The 21,143-nt window shown below is 36.6% G+C and overlaps 1 protein-coding gene across 1 annotated transcript; it reads right to left on the bottom strand.

Moving 5' to 3' along the window:
• Positions 1-324: 324 nt before the first annotated feature.
• LOC131649641 (transmembrane emp24 domain-containing protein p24delta9-like) lies at positions 325-4,062 on the bottom strand. Its single transcript, XM_058919394.1, has 5 exons — positions 3,915-4,062; positions 2,596-2,762; positions 2,297-2,512; positions 525-601; positions 325-430 (listed from the first exon to the last, which is right to left on the bottom strand). The coding sequence occupies exons 1-5, from the start codon at positions 4,060-4,062 to the stop codon at positions 325-327; spliced, it is 714 nt and encodes a 237-aa protein (XP_058775377.1).
• Between the last annotated feature and the right edge of the window lie 17,081 nt (positions 4,063-21,143).

Here is a 21,143-nt window from a genome sequence, read left to right as displayed (position 1 = left end):
TTCTTTCGTAGTTGCAATTGGTCTGTAATTTTCTTTTCTTTTGTTCAAGTTTTTCTCGTTTGTGGTGTATAAGCTTTTGAGAACCCTTAGTTCTCTTTTCAATATATCTTGATTACACACAAAAAAAAACGAAAATATTTAAGAAGAACAGACATATTATTAGTCATGAAACTATTTATCCACTATCTAAAAATAGATAATCTGATAGAAAATATTTCATTTATTCTTATCTAATAAATTGAAACATGTATACTAAGGTATATAGTTACGCAATAACTAACAAAATTATATGAGTTTCTTTTTCCTAAAAAAGGTCTTCAAATGTCATTGTTGTAATCCAGTAACCAAGAACGTGACAAAAAATGAAATGAAAATCCACGAGAACATTCTATGTCCTGTTATCCAGTTAAGCTCTAGCATTTCTGTATTTCTGAAAGAAATTATTTTGGTAAATATAAGTAAGAATCGTATCAGTTATCACTAAAAATTGGATTAAAAATAGACAAACAAATGTAAATGTTTACCGTTGTAAAAGATAAGACATCTCCTCATGTATGGATAATGCAGTTTCATGTAAAATTTGTATCTCACGTGCCATTCCCTGTCACGTATTAAAGAAATCATATCAAGCTATTTAATTATTTTCTAAAGTTTACTATTTACATTTTGTTTAAATTAAAGTTGTTTGAGTTGAATGGTTCAACCCCTCTTACTTATGTTATGAAAGTTAAAGTTTGAGACTAAACATCGTGAGTTGTTATACCTTCTATAATTGTTTGATGATAATTTCGCTGCGATGATATCTTAAGTGAGAGTGAGCATTCGATGACAGGTTTTCAAATGAATTGATGCAACCTGTGTTATGGAGCAGCATATGTTTGATGTGTGTGACATCAAATATGGTTGTATTTTATAATTAAAAAGGAACAACACCAATAAAAAAAAGTCATACTACAAAAACCTCGCCCCTAAGGAACTCAGGTTAGATCTCAAATACCATTGACCACCATCAACTTAATATAAACTTCCAAAAGAAACACCAAAACCACATAATAACCAAGAACCAAGGCAAAACACTCAATATGTCTCTTATTTGTTAAGATAAACGATATGGTTCTTAAGCCAGTTAAGAAATAACATGAATTTGTCCTAGATTTACTTAAAAACCAATATTAAAAATCCTCAAAACATATATATTTTTTTATATTCACACAAAAACTATAAATATTTTTTAACATTTCAACTTTAGAAACTCAATACGAAGATAATTAAGAAGACTCGATTTATTATTAGCCATGAAACTAAAAATAGATAATCTGATAGAAAATATTTCATTTATTCTTATCTAATAAATTGAAACATGTATACTAAGGGGTATAGTTACGCAATAACTAACAAAATTATATGAGTTTCTTTTTTCTAAAAAAGATCTTCAAATACCATTGTTGTAATCCGGTAACTAAGAAGGTGACAAAAAATGAAATGAAAATCCACGAGAACATTCTATGTCCTGTTATCCAGTTAAGCTCTAGCATTTCTGTATTTCTGAAAGAAATTATTTTGGTAAATATAAGTAAGAATCGTATCACTAAAAGTTGGATTAAAAATAGACAAACAAATGTAAATGTTTACCGTTGCAAAAGATAAGACATCTCCTCATGTATGGATAATGCAGTTTCGTGTAAAATTTGTATGTCACGTGCCATTCCCTATCACATTTTTTTTAATTAATAACAAAATAGTATATATAAAATATATAAAATATGATAAAGCATGCAATAAAATACAAAGAAAATTACAATTGTATAAGCAAAATAATTATGTACTCACTTTATATTTTAATAATATGAGACACAATATATACTTGACTGCCATCATATATTAATGTATTATATGATTTGTTATTATTATTATTAATGAATTTTAATTATTATTTATTATCAATGTAAATAATTTTATAATAATATCCATTTAGACCTTATATTTTTTTAATATATAATAATATAATTTCTAAAAATACATATAATTATAAAAATATATTAGGTATGATGCGATTCAATATATGCATAGATTATTTTATACTATTCCATACAAATTAATTTATTAGACTCCACAATTAATTCCTTTTGGATTTGTCCAGGGTGGGTGGTAATGACACATTTCCCATTTTTTAATTTATTTTCTCTTCAGCCACAAATACTAATAAAACATAGAGTATCAACATAATTGATTAATTGCAATATATAAAGTGATATTATTTTATGTAAATATCACACTAAAAAATTGAAAAACTTACATCAATTTGACTTCTCTTTAAAATATTGAGCCGATCCAAGGTTTTGACTCCAGCTTTCATCTCAAAATCAATAGACAGTCTCACTTTAGGATCATTAATTGTATCCATAAAACATACAAAGTATGGTTCACTTGTATAGGCTGTAAATGAAAATTGCCCTAATTGAACATTCTCTGCAAAATGAAATATTTCTAGCCTATCTCCATGAGTAGACACCTAAATAAACATCAACAATTAAGTCACAAATAATAACCTAATAATCAAATTAATATAGCTAACATAAAATTTTAAATTGATACCTCAACAGAGATAGTGTAGTTAGGAGGCAACTTGTCATGATCGACGATGGAGTACTTTCCAACTACCATGGAATTCTTGTTTATTTCTTTGGTGAAGCATCTTGCAGATTTATATTTACAATATGGTAATTCAAATCTCATGGAATGAACTGGATATGAAAATATTCCTATAGATACAAAAAGAAGAAAAAGAAAATATGATTGGTGTGTGTTTAATTCAAACATATTCATGATTGATAGTGGAGTTTGTTGAGAAAAATTATTATTAAATTTATAGAAGATTTATAACGGATATGTGCAAACCTCTAAGTTATCTGTTAAAAAAATTACTAACAAATAAATGTAATTTTTTTGGACAAAATGTAAATGTAATCGAATACATTGAATAATGACTACATCTAATTACAGTTAATGGTGAATTATTTTTTATAAAAATATACAGAAAATTAAGATAAGGCTTAAAGATTATAAAATAATATTACTTTTTATAAAATAATTTTATTTTTAAATACAACAATTTATAACTAATTATTTCACTCACAACCAATCAACTCCATATATCTAACCAAGTCATACTTCAAATTTTAAAATACTTTAATAATTTAAAAATTCATTTTGTTTTAAAACAGTGTACAATTATTTTACAATATCAGCGCATATCCATTACACTTGATTAATATTTATACGTTGAGAAATTTTTTACACATATATTTAAGTACAATTTCAAAAATAATATTTCCACCATACTTTAATTAGATGTATTTGAAAGGAAAATTTGATTTTTTATATATATATATATATATATATATATATATATATATATATATATATATATATATATATATATATATATATATATATATATATATATATATATATATATATATATATATATATGGGGATGTATCAAGTAGGAGGAGTTTTTAAATAAGAGATAAGAGGATTCAATCCTAACCATTGGATTAATTAAGAGAGAGAAATTAAATTATTTATTAAAATATTAATATAACTATTATTTCTCTCTCTTGATTAATCATATGGTTAGCATTGAATCCTCTCATCTCTTATTTAAAAACTCTCCTACTTGATACATTCCATATATATATATATATATATATATATATATATATATATATATATATATATATATATATATATATATATATATTGAGAAAGTTTTTACACATATATTTGCGTACAATTTCAAAAATAATATTTCCACCATACTTTAATTAGATGTATTTGAAAGGAAAGAAAATTACAAAAGTTTCTAAACAAGATTACAAAAGAACGAGGAGAACCTCAGAAAAGAAAATTACCCTCCAATTGAAGCCTAAGATAAATAAAATAAAGAGTTTTTGCTAAATTCGTTAAAGTTACAATTGGAATGAGTAATTTTCCATATAAAGGACCATCTCCAAACCAAGGTCTTACAATCCCAAACCATGTCTCGAACATTCCACCCATCGTTTTTAAAGATAATATCATTCCTAATTATCCACAGGCTCCAACAAATAGCCAACCACACACAACCTTTCTTATCTCTTTTTATCTTCATATGTTTGCAAAAAAGGTTCCACCTCCAAAAACTTTCTTTAAAACCACCAGCCTTATAATATTTTAAACCAATTCGATCGGCCATTTTCTTCCGGATCGAATCCACCATCCAATCGGCCTTATTATTAAAATATTTTATATAAATATATTTGTTATGTTTTATTTGAAAAAAAAAACTAAAATATAATTTTAAAATACAATAAAATATTTTTCTATATAGAAAACTAGTCACCTCAAAAAAAGTAACCATAAACATTTTTTCTATAAATTTTCCATCTATATAAAAAAATAACAATTTTATTAACGATACATATACCTATTTTTTCTAATACAATTAAACAAACACAGGGGAGAGTAAAAAAATAAGAAATTTTTTTTACCCACCTCCCTATGGGGGTCACCCCCAGCGAAAAACCAAAACTGCCCCTGCTTCGGAGATTCATCTCCGAAGTTATTTTTCTTTGAATTTTTTTTTTAACTTCAGAAATGCATCTCCGAAAACACCAAAAAAGTGGTGTTTTCGGAGATGCATCTCCGAAGTTAAAAAAATTTAAAAACGTGAATATTTTCGGAAGTTCATTTCCGAAAATATTCCTGCATATACAAATTTCCCTCCTTCACTATTTCATCATTTTTCTCCAAAACATCTTAAAACCCTCTCCAAAATTCAATCAATCTCCATCCATTTTTCGCCCTAAAATCAAGTTTCAAACCGTTGATCACGTTAAAGGGAGCATAGAAAGCTACAATTTCAGGTAAACATCACTCATTTCATCCCCTATTTCACTACATTGATTGACAAATTTTATGCTGAAACTGATATGGTTCGGAAGTTCATTTCCGAAATATATTACCTAATAAATTTCGAAAATGAACTTCCGAAATATGCCCTGGCAGTTAAAAAAAACAGTTTTGGCCAATTTTGCTAATTGATTCATTTGTTAGGTATGGTGCATCCGGACAACATTGTGCGAGACGATGGAGTATTAGTTCCGGAAATTGTCAACGTTAATAACGATCCGGTTATTGACGTTACTCCTATGATCAATGCGGTCGATGTTCGGAAACATTTTACAAATGATCGGAGCTTCGGTAGTCGCGAACAATTGATTGATTGGGTTCGGAAGGAAGCTAACAAACATGGATTTGGAATTGTTATTTTAAGGTCCGACAACGGAAATAGTAGGCGGAAAGCTTTCGTTGTTTTGAATTGCGAACGGGGTGGTAGTTATGTACAATCAAACCGGGTGCTAAAACACGAGGACACGGGATCGAGAAAGTGCGGGTGTCCGTTTAAGTTGCGTGCTACTCGGAGGGTTGATGATTTGTGGCGGTTAACCGTAATTTGTGGAGTTCATAATCATGCCTTGGATGTCAAGTTACACGGACATCCAATGGCGTGTCGTTTGTCCCGCGAAGAGAGGAATGTGATATCGGACCTAACGATAGTCAAAGTGGCGCCTCGCAACATACTTGCCGATTTGAAACGTAAGAATCCGGATAGCGTTTCAAATATCAAGCAAGTTTACAATGAACGGCACAATCTCAAAGTATTGAATATGGGCCCTCGGTCGGAAATGCAACAACCTTTGAAACTACTAGGCGATAACAAATATGTTTCAAGCTTCCGAACCTCCGAGGATAAAGTTACGGTGCGTGATATTTTTTGGACTCATCCCGAAAGTATCAAATTATTCAACACATTTCCAACCGTTCTAGTCATGGATTCGACGTACAAGACAAACAAATATAGGCTTCCGCTTCTAGAGATAGTCGGTGTGACCTCGACGGACAAGACTTATTCGGTGGGGTTTGCTTTTTTGGAGTGTGAAAAAGAAGACAACTTTACGTGAGCCTTGGGAATTTGCAAGTCTTTGTTAGTTGATCAAGAGGTTATGCCAAACGTCATTGTCACCGATCGGGACAATGCTTTGATGAATGCGGTCGATACCGTCTTCCCGACATCTACCGCTTTACTTTGCCGGTATCACATAACTTGCAACGTGAGAAGCAAGTTGAAACCCGCGGTTGGGACAAAAGATAGGCCGGATGAAAATGGTAAAGTTGTCAAAGCTGGTGTTGTGGTTGATAGGATAATGGCGGCATGGAGGGAAATTTTGGATGCATACTCCGAAGAGGTGTATACCGGGAAATTGGTACACTTTAGGTCTTTGTGTGGTTCCATTAAGACTTTTTGTCATTACGTCGAATCCACCATTCTTGACAAAGTTAGAGAAAAAGTCGTGTGCGCTTGGACAAATCGGGTTAGACATCTTGGTTGCACCACGACTAACCGAGTTGAATCCGCACATGCGGTCTTCAAGAGGTGGTTGGGTGATAGCAAGGGAGATTTGTGTCGGGGATGGGACACCGTCAACCAAATGCTCCAAAATCAACACAATGAAATTCAAACATCGTTCGGTCGGAGCAAGACGGTTATGGAACACCGGTATAAGGGCCAAATTCTATTCTCCCAATTGATTTACAACATATCTCGAACGGGTTTGAATTTTTTGTTTCATGAAGCTAAGCGGTCGGAGACCACGGGGACGGATAGTTCATTATGTGGGTGCACCATTAGAAAGACATACGGCCTTCCATGTGCTTGTATACTTGCAAAAAAGAAAAAGTTGAATTCACCCATACGCATGGATGAGGTAGCCGACCATTAGAAGAAACTTCGTTTTGATGATTTTGACCCGCCGAAAGAAAATGACTCCAAAATCACCATCTCCGACGAGTTGGAAGTGATAATGGAGAAGTTTGCTAAAGCGGACGACACAACAAAAATGCATATAAAAGAACAATTGCGAAAGATCGCATTTCCGGAGACCACCGATTTGAAACCGCCATCTCAACCGGTTAAGACGAAAGGTGCACCGAAAAAGTCCAAAATTACACAAGATGACACGTCAACAAAACGATCTCCTTCCTACTTTGAACATGTTGATGCATCGTTCCCGGAAATTCATGAGACACCTAAGTCCAAGTGTAGTGGTAACAAAGGTGCCCGTATTTCGAAGCCACCTCACACACCGCCGATAAAAAAATCACCCATTGTCTACATTGATGAGATGCCACTTTTTATGCACAAATATATCGATAACATCGTTGATGTTGGAGGCGACGGCAATTGTGGATATCGGGCCGTTGCGGGTTTGCTCGGTAAAGGGGAAAATAATCACACTTGTTCCATCACTTACCGGTATCGCTCCGGTCTCGAAGTGGATGACATTCCCCGATATGGGTCATCTAATAGCAAGTGCATATGATATTGTATGCGTCGATTTGACGAGGTTTGGACTAAGTGAGACTTTCTTTCCACTTCATAGTCGACCGCCATTGGACTCGTTGGGTCGGATCATATGCATCGGGTATCTACGATCGCGGCACTTCGTCCAAGTGTTTTTGAAACCGGGGTGTCCTATACCGACTACTTGTTGTCAATGGACCGCACATCGTTCAAATGAGGCAGGGACTTGGCCGGATCTTTTCGTTTCAAGAATGGCGGAGTTTGAAGAAATGATGAGCCAAGAGCGCGAGCAAAATAGAGAGCGGTCGAAGAACGTGCCTATTTTGGACTTAGGATCCACCGATTGGTTCGGTGGATTTTAGTTTGTTCCGGATCGTTTTTGTTTGTAATGACCATTTTTGTATGTATTGATGTTTATCATGTAAAATCGGACCGATTCAATACATATATAATATAAGTATGTTTTATGTCATCTTTGTCTAATTTATGTTTAATGTACCTTCCATTTGTTCAATTTACACAACACACTAAGCAATCAACAAAATGCAAAATTTATGTCTGTTTCTGCATAATTCGGAAATGAACTTCCGAAATATACATCTCTGCCTCCTATTTTCGGAAGTTCATTTCCGAAAAGTCCCCTGAGGCAGGATAAGGTTTGTTGGGCCATCAATGCTCCAATAAGTCTATAAATACTACACACTCTTCTTCATCCTCTTCACACCACAAAACACAAATGACACAAACCTACCCCCACCTAGCATTCGTGTACTTTGAAACCGGCTACCCGATGCCGTTCCAATTTCGCTTCTCGCGCGACACGCCGTTTGCGGAGTTGATATCGTCGCTCAACACGCTTTTGCACTATCCCCAGAATCGAAAGTTTGTCAAGCTCGAGTACCGCTCGCCATCGCTTAACGACGAGGGAGGCATTAAGTTCACACCTTTTGAGATCAAGAACGACGAAGATTTAGCAGTTTTGTGGACAACGTTCGACCGATTTTCTTTGAAAGGCCCGATCGAGTTGGACGCGAAACTTCAAAGATCGGCGGACGACGTTATCAAAATGTTGACTCATCCCCACCTACCCGTGTTCAACAATATGTAACTTTAATTTTCAGTAATATTATCGTTGTAATCTTCACCCGATTAAATAAAACGAATCGTTGTTGTTTTTCATTTTTCTTCTGTCCAGACATAAATTCGGAGGTTCATTTCCAAATTCCCTCAAGGGGGGTGCGTTCGGAGATGAACTTCCGAAAACACCACATTTTCTGAAAAGTAACTTTATTTCGGAGATGCATCTCCGAAATCAATATTTTATATTAAAAAAAAACACGTTTGCGGAGATACATTTCCGAAAACACCTTTTTTTACAAAAAAAGTACCTTTTCGGAAATGAACATCCGAAACAAGGGGTAGTGTGGTAAATTCACCAGGGGTGGGCAAGAAGGTTAGGAGGTGAGTGAAGAAATTTTCAAAAATAATTCTAAAACAGCTAAGGCTGTTCGTGGTACAGTTTGAGTGGTTTTTAGCATAAAATTTATTCGAACCACAAGAGAAAAAATATGCAGTTCGGTTTGATTCGGTTTTCCTTTAAAATAAAATCGAACCAAACAAAAGCGGTTTGGATTGGTTCGATTTTTTATAATTTTTTTTATAGTCAACAATAAACAAATACCAAGTCATTCATACATTTAACATTACTAAATAACAAGTCTTTCATACAATACCAAATGTTACACAATATTGCTTCTTCGGGATATTTGGTGGACACCAAATGTTACCCAATACACACTACACCAAATGTCTAACAAGTCTCTCATTATAAAATCATACATTTAACAAACACAAAATAACAAGTTTTTTTCATACAATAACAAATGTGACAAATTAATACACAAGTTTTGCTTCTCGTTTATCCATAATAATATATTAATATTAAATAATGCATACTTCTAATCCTTCCATTTTCTTCTAACTTTCTGTTCAGGAAGAAAATTCTTCCATAACATCTGCAATATAAAACAAATACAAATTAGCATTTATGATTAATCACTTCATTCACTAACTTAAATAATGAAAAGGTCAGAAATGCAAAATATGATAAACATGATGCATGAAATTTTGCAATAGTAAGTTAAATAATGAAGCATGTTGAACATTAAGTATTGTTATAATAACACTGTTTATTAAAATATACTAGCAATTATTTGTTTTTTTAATGTTTCGAAATTGAATGGATTCAGACTTGAATCGTGAATAAAACACTTTTTTATAGTATTTCAAACACTCTCAAATGTCTTAGAGTTTTGATGCAGGAATACCCAGGATAATTCAGCTTTTTCGAGTTTGCACAAGACGGATGAAAACTCGAATGCATCGAAGAGTGTCTGGAATTTATTCTAGAAGATATGTGTTTGTTGTTGTGAATTTCTAAATCCGGAATCATGTTTTTATAGGCCACATTGGTATTGTTTCAAAAGGTAGCGACCCTTGGTGAAACAATTCTTTTTTACCAAAAGTTATAATATTTGGCCTACTGCATCTTATACCAAGAGTTGCATGGTTCCATTATGTAACACTTCATGAAGGTTGGTCGTCGGAGCGGCGCTAGTGTCCCGATTGCTCTGATGCGTCGTGCCTAAGTGCTCAAGTGTCTCCTACAAGCCGCCATTAGCGCCTCTACGCTCACGCCCTCAGACCCGGTCCCGGAGTCGGTGTTGCTGGGTGACACCGGCAAGTGGTTGCATGGATGAGACAAGTAGCATAATCCTTGGGAGCACCACACTTGTCCATGTGGCACTTTATCCTCTTTTGTCCTTTTGTTGAGTTAATGATATTAACTCTTTATAAATGTTTTCAATGTGAGTAAATCTTTCAACGTGAAACTATATCTCATGCATTTAGTAGTGTCATACCCCAAATTTGTCCTACCCCTTAATTTCTAACTGGCTTTAGCTTCATAATCTCATGTACATACCCCCCGTTAGGTCATCTAACACTCATACATCATTAATCAATAACTTTGCATTGGATCAAGGATCTTGGAAGCTAGGATTTTATATGGTCATTCATTGTGTGCTTTTTCTCCTAAAGCTACAAAGTTTTTCTCTGTGAAGATTCACCAAGGGCAAGAGGAATATGGGTTTATAGGTGGCGTTTGCAATAGTTAATCTGGCTGAGATTCATCGGATTTCATGTCGATATGTTCTTATGCGCTTCAATTCTTATCTTCTTCAAGAATTCTTCAAGGCATTACTGTTGTGGTGGTTTGAAATACAAGAGCAGTGGCAGGAGAGGTTGACTCGTTCATTTATTCTTGATCAACACAACTTTTGGCTCGCATCATGTACTTAGTACTTCAATTGTGGGTTAATTGAGATTTCGAGAATTAATGATTCGAGACTTGTCGTTGAAATTTGAAAGTGAAGATTTATTAAGTGGACTTGAGTTTATTCATTAAAACTTGAAGTGGAGTTGCGTAAACAAATAAAAAAAAGGGGGAAAACACATTTTTGAAGTCAAGTCAAGGCATGTCATATGATTGTTTCAAAAAATCAATACAGGATCCGTTGCAATACAAAGTCATTACATCTTTAAGGGAAGCCATGAGTCAGTGGCATTCTTTACACAAAATGATCGAACCATTACACCATGTAAACACAAAAGGCTATCCTAAACTTATTCTTGTAGCCGAGCCTTGTTTCCATTCTTGTCTCATCTTCAAGCTTGCCAAATTCATTACCACGTTGTCAACCTACAAAATCAAACTTGCACCATAAAAATAGAACATAAATTCACAACCAAAGAAGTCTGCTCACTTAGGCATAAGTATTCACTAACCTACCAATTAACTCATCAACAATCAAAATTGCTGCCTACAGCTTCCAGTTAACACTACTAAATCATTTCCATTTAAACTAGTTCAAAATCCATTCATGTCAGTTTCAAGCATAACCATACATCATACACGGCCACATTCATAATTCAAACACCATCCAAAATTCAAACAGTCACTAACAGTTCCATTCAAATCAATTAGAATTCAAACCAGAACCACAAAAAATAAACTAACAGCAGCATTTGAAATACACAATCAGTCCCTGTACCATATTCAACCTGAACCCAGCCTTCAAACTACCAAACAATAATCCTAACATCATTTTCATTCTAACCTATAATTTCAAACAGCACCACACAAAACTCGAACCAAAACCATACAATTCAACTTACATTCCATTGTAAAATTACCTACTGCATTCAATTCAAAACCATTTCATACAAGTCCACAAATCAAAAAGGCATACCTATAATTCATCAACCTGCTGCACCTACAAAACCAGTTCAGTCCAAAATTCCTCACCAATATATCCAACCTGCATCAAACCCAATTTGATTCAAACACATAAGCCATACCACACATACATAATACATTCAAAGAAACAAAACAATGACCCAGCAGCGAATAAAACTGACCCCTGGTTCACAAAATAAACAAGCTGCACGCGTCGAACCGAACCAAACAGTTCCAAAAAACCGAATAAAACCGAAACATGCTACACTTGAAATTAAACCATCCCTTACATTTCACCCAATAGAAAAATAAAAAACAATTACTACCTATCAAATTCAGCTCAGCAAATATCCTAAACTCTAACCATTTCCCAAACTGTCATAACAAAATTTAAAACCTATAACCAGCTTCTAACTATCACTCATAAACTCATAACAGAAAAATCAGATTATAACTAACCTTTCAACCGATTCAATCCTCACCATTCATCTTATAACAAACTCTAATCCTAGGGCTCACAATACTCTTCTCTATAACTAACTTCCAATCCTCACAACTCAAAAACAGATTTGTAACTCCACTCCTAACTACCTATAACTGTCATAACAGAATCCATAACAGAACTCATAACCATCTCAAACCAACTTTAATCCTCACCCTTCAATTTTTAACCGAAAATCAAAATCCAACGGCCCTCATCCTTCTCCCTCTAACTAACATTCACCTCCATCAACCTATATAAACAGAACCATCTTCATCTTCAACCATTCACAATAACAGACGCACCATTCACCATCCATCATCTTCATCCCTCCTCTCATCTTCAAGCTCCTTCATTCACCACCACTCTGTCACATTCCCTCACGCCATAATCACATACACACTCGTTCACACGCCATTATTCTCACCATCTCCTTCAGACTTCAACCATTCAACATCTCTATCTTCCGTTCATCCAACCTTCTCAATCTCTCTGCACTCTCTTCCCCTCTCAGATTTCACACTCTCTCTGCAACAAAACCTTCTTCACCCTCCCTCTCACCAAAGCTCCTTCGACACACCTCTCAGAGCTTCACACTGAAGCTCCGACGAGGCAGAGCTAGACCTCACTCATAGCCTTCATCGAATTTCTCTCTGCGCTCGATAATTCATCGGCAACAACGGCACACGCACCAACCGAAAAATGATATAGAAGAAGAGGAAGAAGAAGTGTGAATCAGAAAAAAGAAAAAGAGTAAAGCGTGCTTACTTGAATTCATATCTCCAATCATCAATTCTCCATCTGCGATACGCAATCCCGCAACGCGCCTTCAACTTGCAAATCGTGTGTTTAATCCAAAGCTCCAACAAACTGAAGACGCTCCGGACGAATTCTGATAGAGATGAGAGGTTTCAGGCCAAGAGTGTGAGGCGGAGAGCGGTCTGAGTTCATCGGAGAAGTAGAGTTCTTCATCCGCGCCTTTCAACGGAGAGAGACTGAGACGGAGAGTCGATCGGTGAGAAGGGAGGGAAACTCCGTCGCGGCGCAACGAGAGGGGAAGAGAAGAGAGTTGAGAGGTCACAATCGCTAACCCTAATCCCCTTTGTTTTTTTACTTTTCTTTTTTATTTCTTTAATTGTTTTATTTTGAATAAAAAACGAAATCTGAATAAAAATTGGTAGTGGATCAATCTAGGCAATAATATCTTGGGCCAATTTTGAATTCACACCCCCTGGGCCCGTTACCCTCTCGTTTTTTGCATAAAATTTCAATAATAAAGCTTGGGCCGAATCGCCTCTTGCACCCCCGAGGCCCAGTTTGCCATTTTTTGGCTAATAAAAATTCTACAACTATAAAAAACGCCCCCGGGCCTTGATCCTTTGGCCTTGCGCCCATTGCTATTCACGCCTTGCAATTCAGGATTGCACCCCCTGTTTCCTTATTTTTTCTAATTGATTCTTTTAGATTTTAATTAGATTTTTTGTCACTTCTTTTAGTAATAAAAATGCTAATTTTTCTTGTTGTTTTTAGACATTTAATCCAATTTTGACATATAAAAAATAATCACTAAAGATATTAGTTTTAGGCTATTTGTTTTTTAGTCTTTTACTTGATTCATTTTCTTTCATAAAAAATCAATAAAAAATAGTAGTATTTTTAGTCCACTTTTACTATATTTTCTACTTGTTCTTTTTCATGCTCTTATGCTATTTTCATATACTCCACTTTTTGCTTTATTTTCCATGTGTCTTTTATTCCTAACCTTAGGTAGAAACCATGATAACATTAGGTAGAAATTCCCTTCATACTTAGGCTAGTTTCTTTTCCCTTTCAACATAAAACATCTAAAAAATATTCAAATAAAATCCCCTTTAAAAAATACAAAGAAAATACTTAAAACACTAATAATCAAAGTGAAAATTCTTAAAAAGGGAATGGAAGCTTGAACATCCCTTGCTTAAGGGAATGTTCGAGTGCTTGGATCTCCCTTGCTTAAGGGTACCATTCAGGCGTAAGTTCCCAACTTCTAAAAAACACCAACCAAAGAGTAACTCGAGTTTCCCTTGCTTAAGGGATTTCCTCGAAACGCTCAAAATCACTCTCTCACCTCCTTTCTTAAGGGCATTGTTATCTCCGTTCTATTGCATCCTAGGCTGTCCCCTTATGCAAGAGCGCGAGCGTTAACTCCGCCCAACTAAAAAACACAAAACAAATAGAAAATATTGAGCCGAACTACGGCGCTCTGATTCCTGAAAAGGATACGTAGGCATCAAGTCGCGGGGCTTGAACGAGCACACTTGCAAATAATTCCTTCTTTTCCCCGTATTTCTTTTTGCATTCATTCGCATTTAGACATAGACATAGTACACACGCTTTAGATAGAAACAAACATAGGTGGATACCATCGAGTACGATGGGCGTGAGGGGTGCTAACATCTTCCCCTCGCGCAACCGACTCCCGTACCTTGATTCTCTGGTCGCAAGACCCTGTTCCTTCCTTTGCTAGGTTTTCTGATATTCCTTTCCCTTATGGGATAAATATATTGGTGGCGACTCTGCTCATTTTTCGCGAGCGTGCGACAGCTGGCGACTCTGCTGGGGATTCCTAAGCAAGTCGATCCTAGCCTTTGTTTGTTTCTTTTATTGGGTGTTTATTTATTTGTTTATGTGTTTACATTTTGTGTATATGTTTGCATATCATGTCTATTTCCTGTTTGCATATCATGTTTACTTTCCGCATGCATCTGGACTATATTATGGGTCCCCGTGGGGGCCACATATTTTTCTGCTCTGCAGGTGGGGGTTTTGTGAGGTAAAAGGCCCACTACCCAGGCCAGTGACACCTAGGATTAGCGTGGATGCTCATGTTGACTCCCGTAGCGCTTGCTATGATCGAGTTTGACATGGGGTACCACAACTGGGCGAGGTTCTTTCATGGAACACTGTGTCTGGCACGCTTGTTGCCTCAAACACTTTGTACCCCGTGGGAACTGTAGACCCTAGTGACCATTAGGGATCACCTGTCCGTGTCTAGAATACATACCTGTGAGATTGGGGTGGGACAGGAAACCTTGACTCCTACATACCATTGGCTCATCATATTTGAGGTCGGACCTTTATTTGGTCTATTCTCATGGTGCTTGATACTCTGGCATTCCAAAAAGGCGTCGAACCTTTGATCCTGTGACATTTGCCCTGTATAGAGGTGTTTCATCAGTTATCCAGAGATTGTACAGTGGTTACTCAGATTATGTGGACCCTTGATCCCATGCTTTTGCATTGCATAACATCATTGCTTCATCCGCTTCATTTGTGGGGGATCCTAAAGTCTATTTCCAAAAAAGAAGAGAAAAATAAAAAGAAAAAAGGAAATAGAAAAGCAAAAAAGAAAAGAAAAGATATTATATAGAAAGAAGCTTTGATTCCAAAAAAAAAGTGTGCGAAAATACTTTAGGATCCCTTAGAAATGAAACATTGCATTCATATCATGTTGCATGTCATGGTTCCATATCAGAAGCTAATTGGGGTCCCTTCAACAGATTTTTGATTCATCAAAGAAATTGATTTCCCTACATCTGTATCATACGAGGATTAATCAGAAGAGAATCATGGACCATCTTGAACAGAATCAGGCTGAACTTCGTAAGGACTTGGATATTATGGGGGAGGGGATTACCCAACTCTTGGAGACTCTCCATGCTGTTGTTCAAGGACAAGAAGAGCTAAGACAAAGTGTTGCTAAGTTGGCTAATGGTACTCCGACCACTGTCGCTAATGGAGGATCAAAACCTGTGCCCGTGGAAGTTCCTAACAAGGAGGATTCACACCATGAGAACGATTCTGAACTTGAAGCTTTCAAGTTCCCGATCGAGGAAAATGAGAGAAAATTCCATCTCCTGGAAGAAAGATTGAATGCTTTAGAAGGTCGAAGCTCCTCTGGTTTAAATGCTATTGATTTATGCCTAGTGCCTGATATCAAGATTCCTGCTAAATTCAAAGTCCCCAGTTTTGAGAAATACAAGGGTACCACTTGTCCGATGAGTCACATCAAGGCATTTTGCAACAAGATGGCACCATATGCAGAAAATGATAAGCTTCTCATGCACTCCTTTCAGGATAGCCTCAGTGGGGCATCCCTTGAATGGTATACACGACTTGAACGAACCCATGTCCGCACTTGGGATGAACTAGCAGAGGCTTTTCTCAAGCATTACAAGTACAACAGTGACATGACTCCTACTAGACTACAACTCCAAAGTTTAACTCAGAAGGTTGATGAGTCTTTTAAAGAGTATGCCCAAAGATGGAGAGAATTAGCTTCTAGAGTCCAACCTCCTCTTTTGGAACGAGAGCTTGTAGACATGTTCATGAATACTCTGAAAGATCCTTATCTGAACATGATGATTGGATGTGCTTCCTCCGAATTCTCAAGTTTGGTTGTCGTAGGAGAACGAATTGAAAACGCCTTAAAGATGGGTAAAATCCAAGATATGGCCAATGTTTCCGAATTCACTGAAGAAGAGAAAAGTGAAACAAATGTAGCTTCAGAGAATAGAGAAGAGGAACTCCCTACTTATCCTCAGGTTCATGTTCTTAACTATCACCAAAATTACCAACAACAAGGTCCACGAAGGCCGAGAAGACCACCAAGAAAGATTGACCCGATTCCTATGACTTATAGTCAACTGCTCTCTCATTTACTCATTGAATCTTTGGTCGAACTAAGGGAGGCTAAGCCCCCTCCAACACCGATTCCTCAAGGATATGACTTAAATGCAAAGTGCGAGTACCATTCTGGGACATCTGGACATTCAACTGAGGATTGTATTATTTTGAAACGCAAAGTCCAAGATCTCATTGACTCCAAAGCAATATCATTCACTCCAAATGGTCTTCACATAAACTGAAGGGTTCTTGGGGCTCCCGCACGAGGGATAAGCAAGACGTACTCTTATCTTGAGCATTGCATCACTCGCATTGCTCGAATCCCTAAAGTAACACAAAATTTTACAACTCTTGGGTGATTTCGTTGGAGTTTTGTTTTGAAGTAATCTGAAGTGTTTGGAAGGAACTGCAAAAGTATTCAAGATCAACAAGTCCAGACGGAGTCAAGCCTCCTCAACTATGGCAATCATCAATTCATTTCTGCATTCTCATCTGTAATTTTCCTTGTTTTGTTAAGTGTTACTTTCATGTAAAACTTGTTTTGTTTTTAAATGAAAATAAAAATGCACTGCATATGCTAGTTTCGAATCAATCCATTCGTGTTCACTCATATCTTTCTGTCTATCGATATCAAACTCTTGATTAAGCAAAAAATATCAAAAGGAGAATGATGAAAAAAATAATAAAAACGCAAAATATCTAATTGTGTGCTTTTGAATAAAACCCCGCTGAGGATGTACAGGCATTGTTTCAAATCCCCAAACACTGGAGATATAAGGGAGATAGACCTTCGTTAACCCCTTTGAGCCTTGAAGTAGGAGTTTCTTTTCTATACAAAAAAAAACCCTCACATTTAACCCAGGGGCAGGGTAGCATTCAATTAATCTGATCGAGCATTCAAAATCCATCAGGAGTATGCATCTAAGGGTACAACAATGGTTATCTTTCAAAAGGTTGAGGAAAATCAATATCACAATGGTAATCCCTCATCAATCAAAGAATGAGGCAGTCACAATCACTCACATAAGTCAGAGATTCAGGATCACACGACTTATTCAAAAAGGAAAGAATCAAAAAAGAAAGAAAGAAAAGCCCGCTAAGTCAACAACTTGAAAACAAGTGACTTAGGCAAAAATTAGGGCATCCCGCTGGACTCCAAAATAAAATTCAAAAGAATTTGTCCAGGCAAAAGTTAGGGAAACAAAAAAGAAAGGCAAAGCAGAAGCGAAAAACGAGAATTACAACATAAAGATCCTCATCAAAGGAACAAAGTTGTGTGATCAGACACCAAAAAAGAAAGTGAGTGACTGCCATGTCCAAGAAGACTTCATTGGTTCCTCAATCATCTCAAACTCCTCTTGAAGAATGAACGCTCGTATCAGGTTAAGTTGAACTTAGGACTGGAGAATATCACGAAGAATGGGTGGGTTAGGATAGACTTTGAGCCTTAAATCCTTTCTTTCTAAAAACCGTGAACCAGGCCGCGTTACAACCCTTAAAAGACCTAATTGAAGCAGGGTTTATTTCGAAAGCACACCATATTTAAGTTGCATAAAACTGACTCCTAGATGTTTGCTTACCATTTATGTTGATATCGATATGACAAATAATTTAAACATTGAATGTCACAACATCGTTTCAATAACTTTGATCTCGAAGCTAGCATAAGCATTGCATTAGGATTATCATCTTCAAAACAAATATCTCTTACTTGTGAATAAACACTTGACATCAAGGAAGATCAAACAAGTGAACAACTGTAGAAAAGTCGATCGATTTCATGAGCCATTCACTTTAAAGGCTGATTACTCCAAGGGGCAAGTTGTGTGAAGACTCTGTCAACTGAGGCATCCATTCAAGGTTCCATCAATCTGGGGCAATCAAGTCGAGGAATCTCTCTTAGGTTCAACCAATCTGGGGCAGTTACGTCGAGATTCGACAAATCTCTCCAAGGATCCTTTGAGGCCAATTCCTTCGTAGTTCGCAAATCTTGGGGCACAATCTTCTGAGTTGTATTGCCTCTCTCCGATCATAGGATTTTATTTCTCCTGGAACTTCGGTCTCTCCCCAAGTACATGAGTTTATTTCTCATGGGAGTTGCTCCACTCCCCCAACCTGGTCTCCTTATCTGAATTTCTCATCCTCAACATGGTGAATCGAGGGAATCTCCTCAAACTCACCATCCCCAAGCGGTTCAAGGTGTAGGGAAAGTCAAATGAAGTCACTTCCTCCCCAACAAAGCTACATTTCAACCATCAGTGCAGTTGCTAAAGATCTTGGGTACTGTAGGGTTTCCAACACTGATTCATATTGGTAGCTCAAGACAACAAGCAACAGACCCCAATGATTCTGCTTCTCTATCAATAATGCCTTTATTTGGCACTTTGCATATAGTTTTCATTGCATATAACATTGCATCCTCAGAAGCGTAGCATATTCGTCAAAGCGGAGCATTACGCCACTGAAAAATTCAAACATGCATCAATGCATAAGCCAGTTTGCATGTGCCCAAAAGGCACAAATCGATATATTTCCCCAGAAGAAGTCTCATCTTCCCCCTCCAGTGTGGATCGGATACAATGTCTTTCTTCGTCCGAATCGTTGTCTCCGAGGTTATTTCCCGTTTGCTGCGTGAAGATTAGAGTGTGAATGAGGGTGGGCATTCAACCCATCTCATTTTTCAATCATTTGAATGACCATACTTGGTGTGTGGCAATTCGAACGATTGCCGCTCTCGAAGAGTTACACCCCGCCTTTGGCCTGAGGGATTAATATAATTCTTATGCTTCGCCAGCATCAACATCTCCGTGAATCTCCAACATTTACCGATGTCTCTTGATCGAGTCTAGTCGTCACTAGTCTCCGTGATCTCTTCCCTCGTACAGGAAAACTTTTAGATCCAACCCCCGTGTTGTGTATCCTTTGCCTTCCGTCCTTGCAAACCATTTCAAAACTAATTCCCAATCCCCAACCTCAGTGTTGATATTAATTCTTTCTTCCCTCGACCTCAGTGTTGATACCTTTCCTTTTTCAACCTCAGTGTTGATGTCTATCCTTTTCTTGTCCAACCTCAGTGTTGATGCCTATCATTCCTTCACCGACCTCCGTGTCGATGCCAATCGTCAATCACAACCTCAATGTTGATGTTTATCTTTTCTCGTTCCAACCTCAGTGTTGATGTCCTCGACCTCAGTGTTGATGCCTTTCCTTTCACAACCTCAGTGTTGATGACCCCCAACCTCAGTGTTGATATGCTCCAACTTCAGCGTTGATGTCCTCCAACCCCAGTGTTGATGTTCATCCTTTCTTTCAATTCTTGAGAGTCGTGAGTTCGTTATTCTCACCCCGATGTCGAGTCATAGATCGTACGAGATCCTCTCCTGTTGTCGAGTCGATGTTGAGTCATAGGTCGCACGAGATCTTTGTTAGAACAAGATTTGTTCTGATCAATATTCTTAGTTTTGATGATAACAAGGATATGAATTTTGTGTGAGATAATGTGGTACTCTAATACATTGCAATTTCCTTTTCAGGAAATATATAAAGAGTATGCACAAATCAGCGCTCAGAAGCTTTGACTCAGAAGGTTCAGCATGCAACATCAGAACATGGTCTGGCAAGACATCAGAAGATGGTCAAGGCAGAATCAGAACATGGGTCTATGGAAGCATCAGAAGAACTTGAGATCAGAAGCAGAAGCACTGAAGTTCTCATGGTATCACGCTCAGAAGCACTTCAAGGTTAGAAGACAAGAAGATGCTATGCACCAAGTTGTTTGACTATGATGATATTCAAACGTTGTATACACAAACATCAGATCAGAAGAAAGTACAGGTGGCAGGCTACGCTGACTGACAAAAGGAACGTTGGAAGCTATTAAAGGCAACGTCAGTAGACACAGCGTGAACAAGGCTCGAGGTAGTTGACAAAAGCGTGAAACATTAAATGCAATGCTGTACGGAATACGCAAAGCATTAAATGCTCCCAACGGTCATCTTCTCAAGTGCCTATAAATATGAAGTTCTGATGAGAAGCAAGGTTAACCAATCCTGAACGAACTTATTCTGAAAAACTTGCTGAAACGCTGTTCAACTCAAAGCTCAGAAACTTCATCTTCATCAAAGCTCACTATATTGCTGTTGTAATATATTAGTGAGATTAAGCTTAAACGTTAAGAAAAATATCACTGTTGTGATTATAGCTTTTCAGAAGCATTTGTAATACTCTTAGAATTGATTACATTAATTTGTAAGTAACTAGAGTGATCAAGTGTTGATCAGGATACTCTAGGAAGT

Source organism: Vicia villosa, linkage group LG2 (assembly GCF_029867415.1).
Source record: "Vicia villosa cultivar HV-30 ecotype Madison, WI linkage group LG2, Vvil1.0, whole genome shotgun sequence".
Classification (NCBI taxonomy): Eukaryota; Viridiplantae; Streptophyta; class Magnoliopsida; order Fabales; family Fabaceae; genus Vicia; species Vicia villosa.
Note: the sequence above shows the minus strand (reverse complement) of the source record. Positions and strands in the feature narration are given on the sequence as shown.

Bases quoted from the DNA above. Each gene is read 5' to 3' on its own strand.
- LOC131649641 (XM_058919394.1), bottom strand. From the start codon at position 4,062: ATGGGTGGAATGTTCGAGACATGGTTTGGGATTGTAAGACCTTGGTTT. The intron at 2,763-3,914 runs GTAATTTTCTTT...TTGTATCTATAG, and splicing joins TCTTAGGCTTCAATTGGAGG to GAATATTTTCATATCCAGTT. The intron at 431-524 runs GTAAACATTTAC...AATTTCTTTCAG, and splicing joins ATGTCTTATCTTTTACAACG to AAATACAGAAATGCTAGAGC.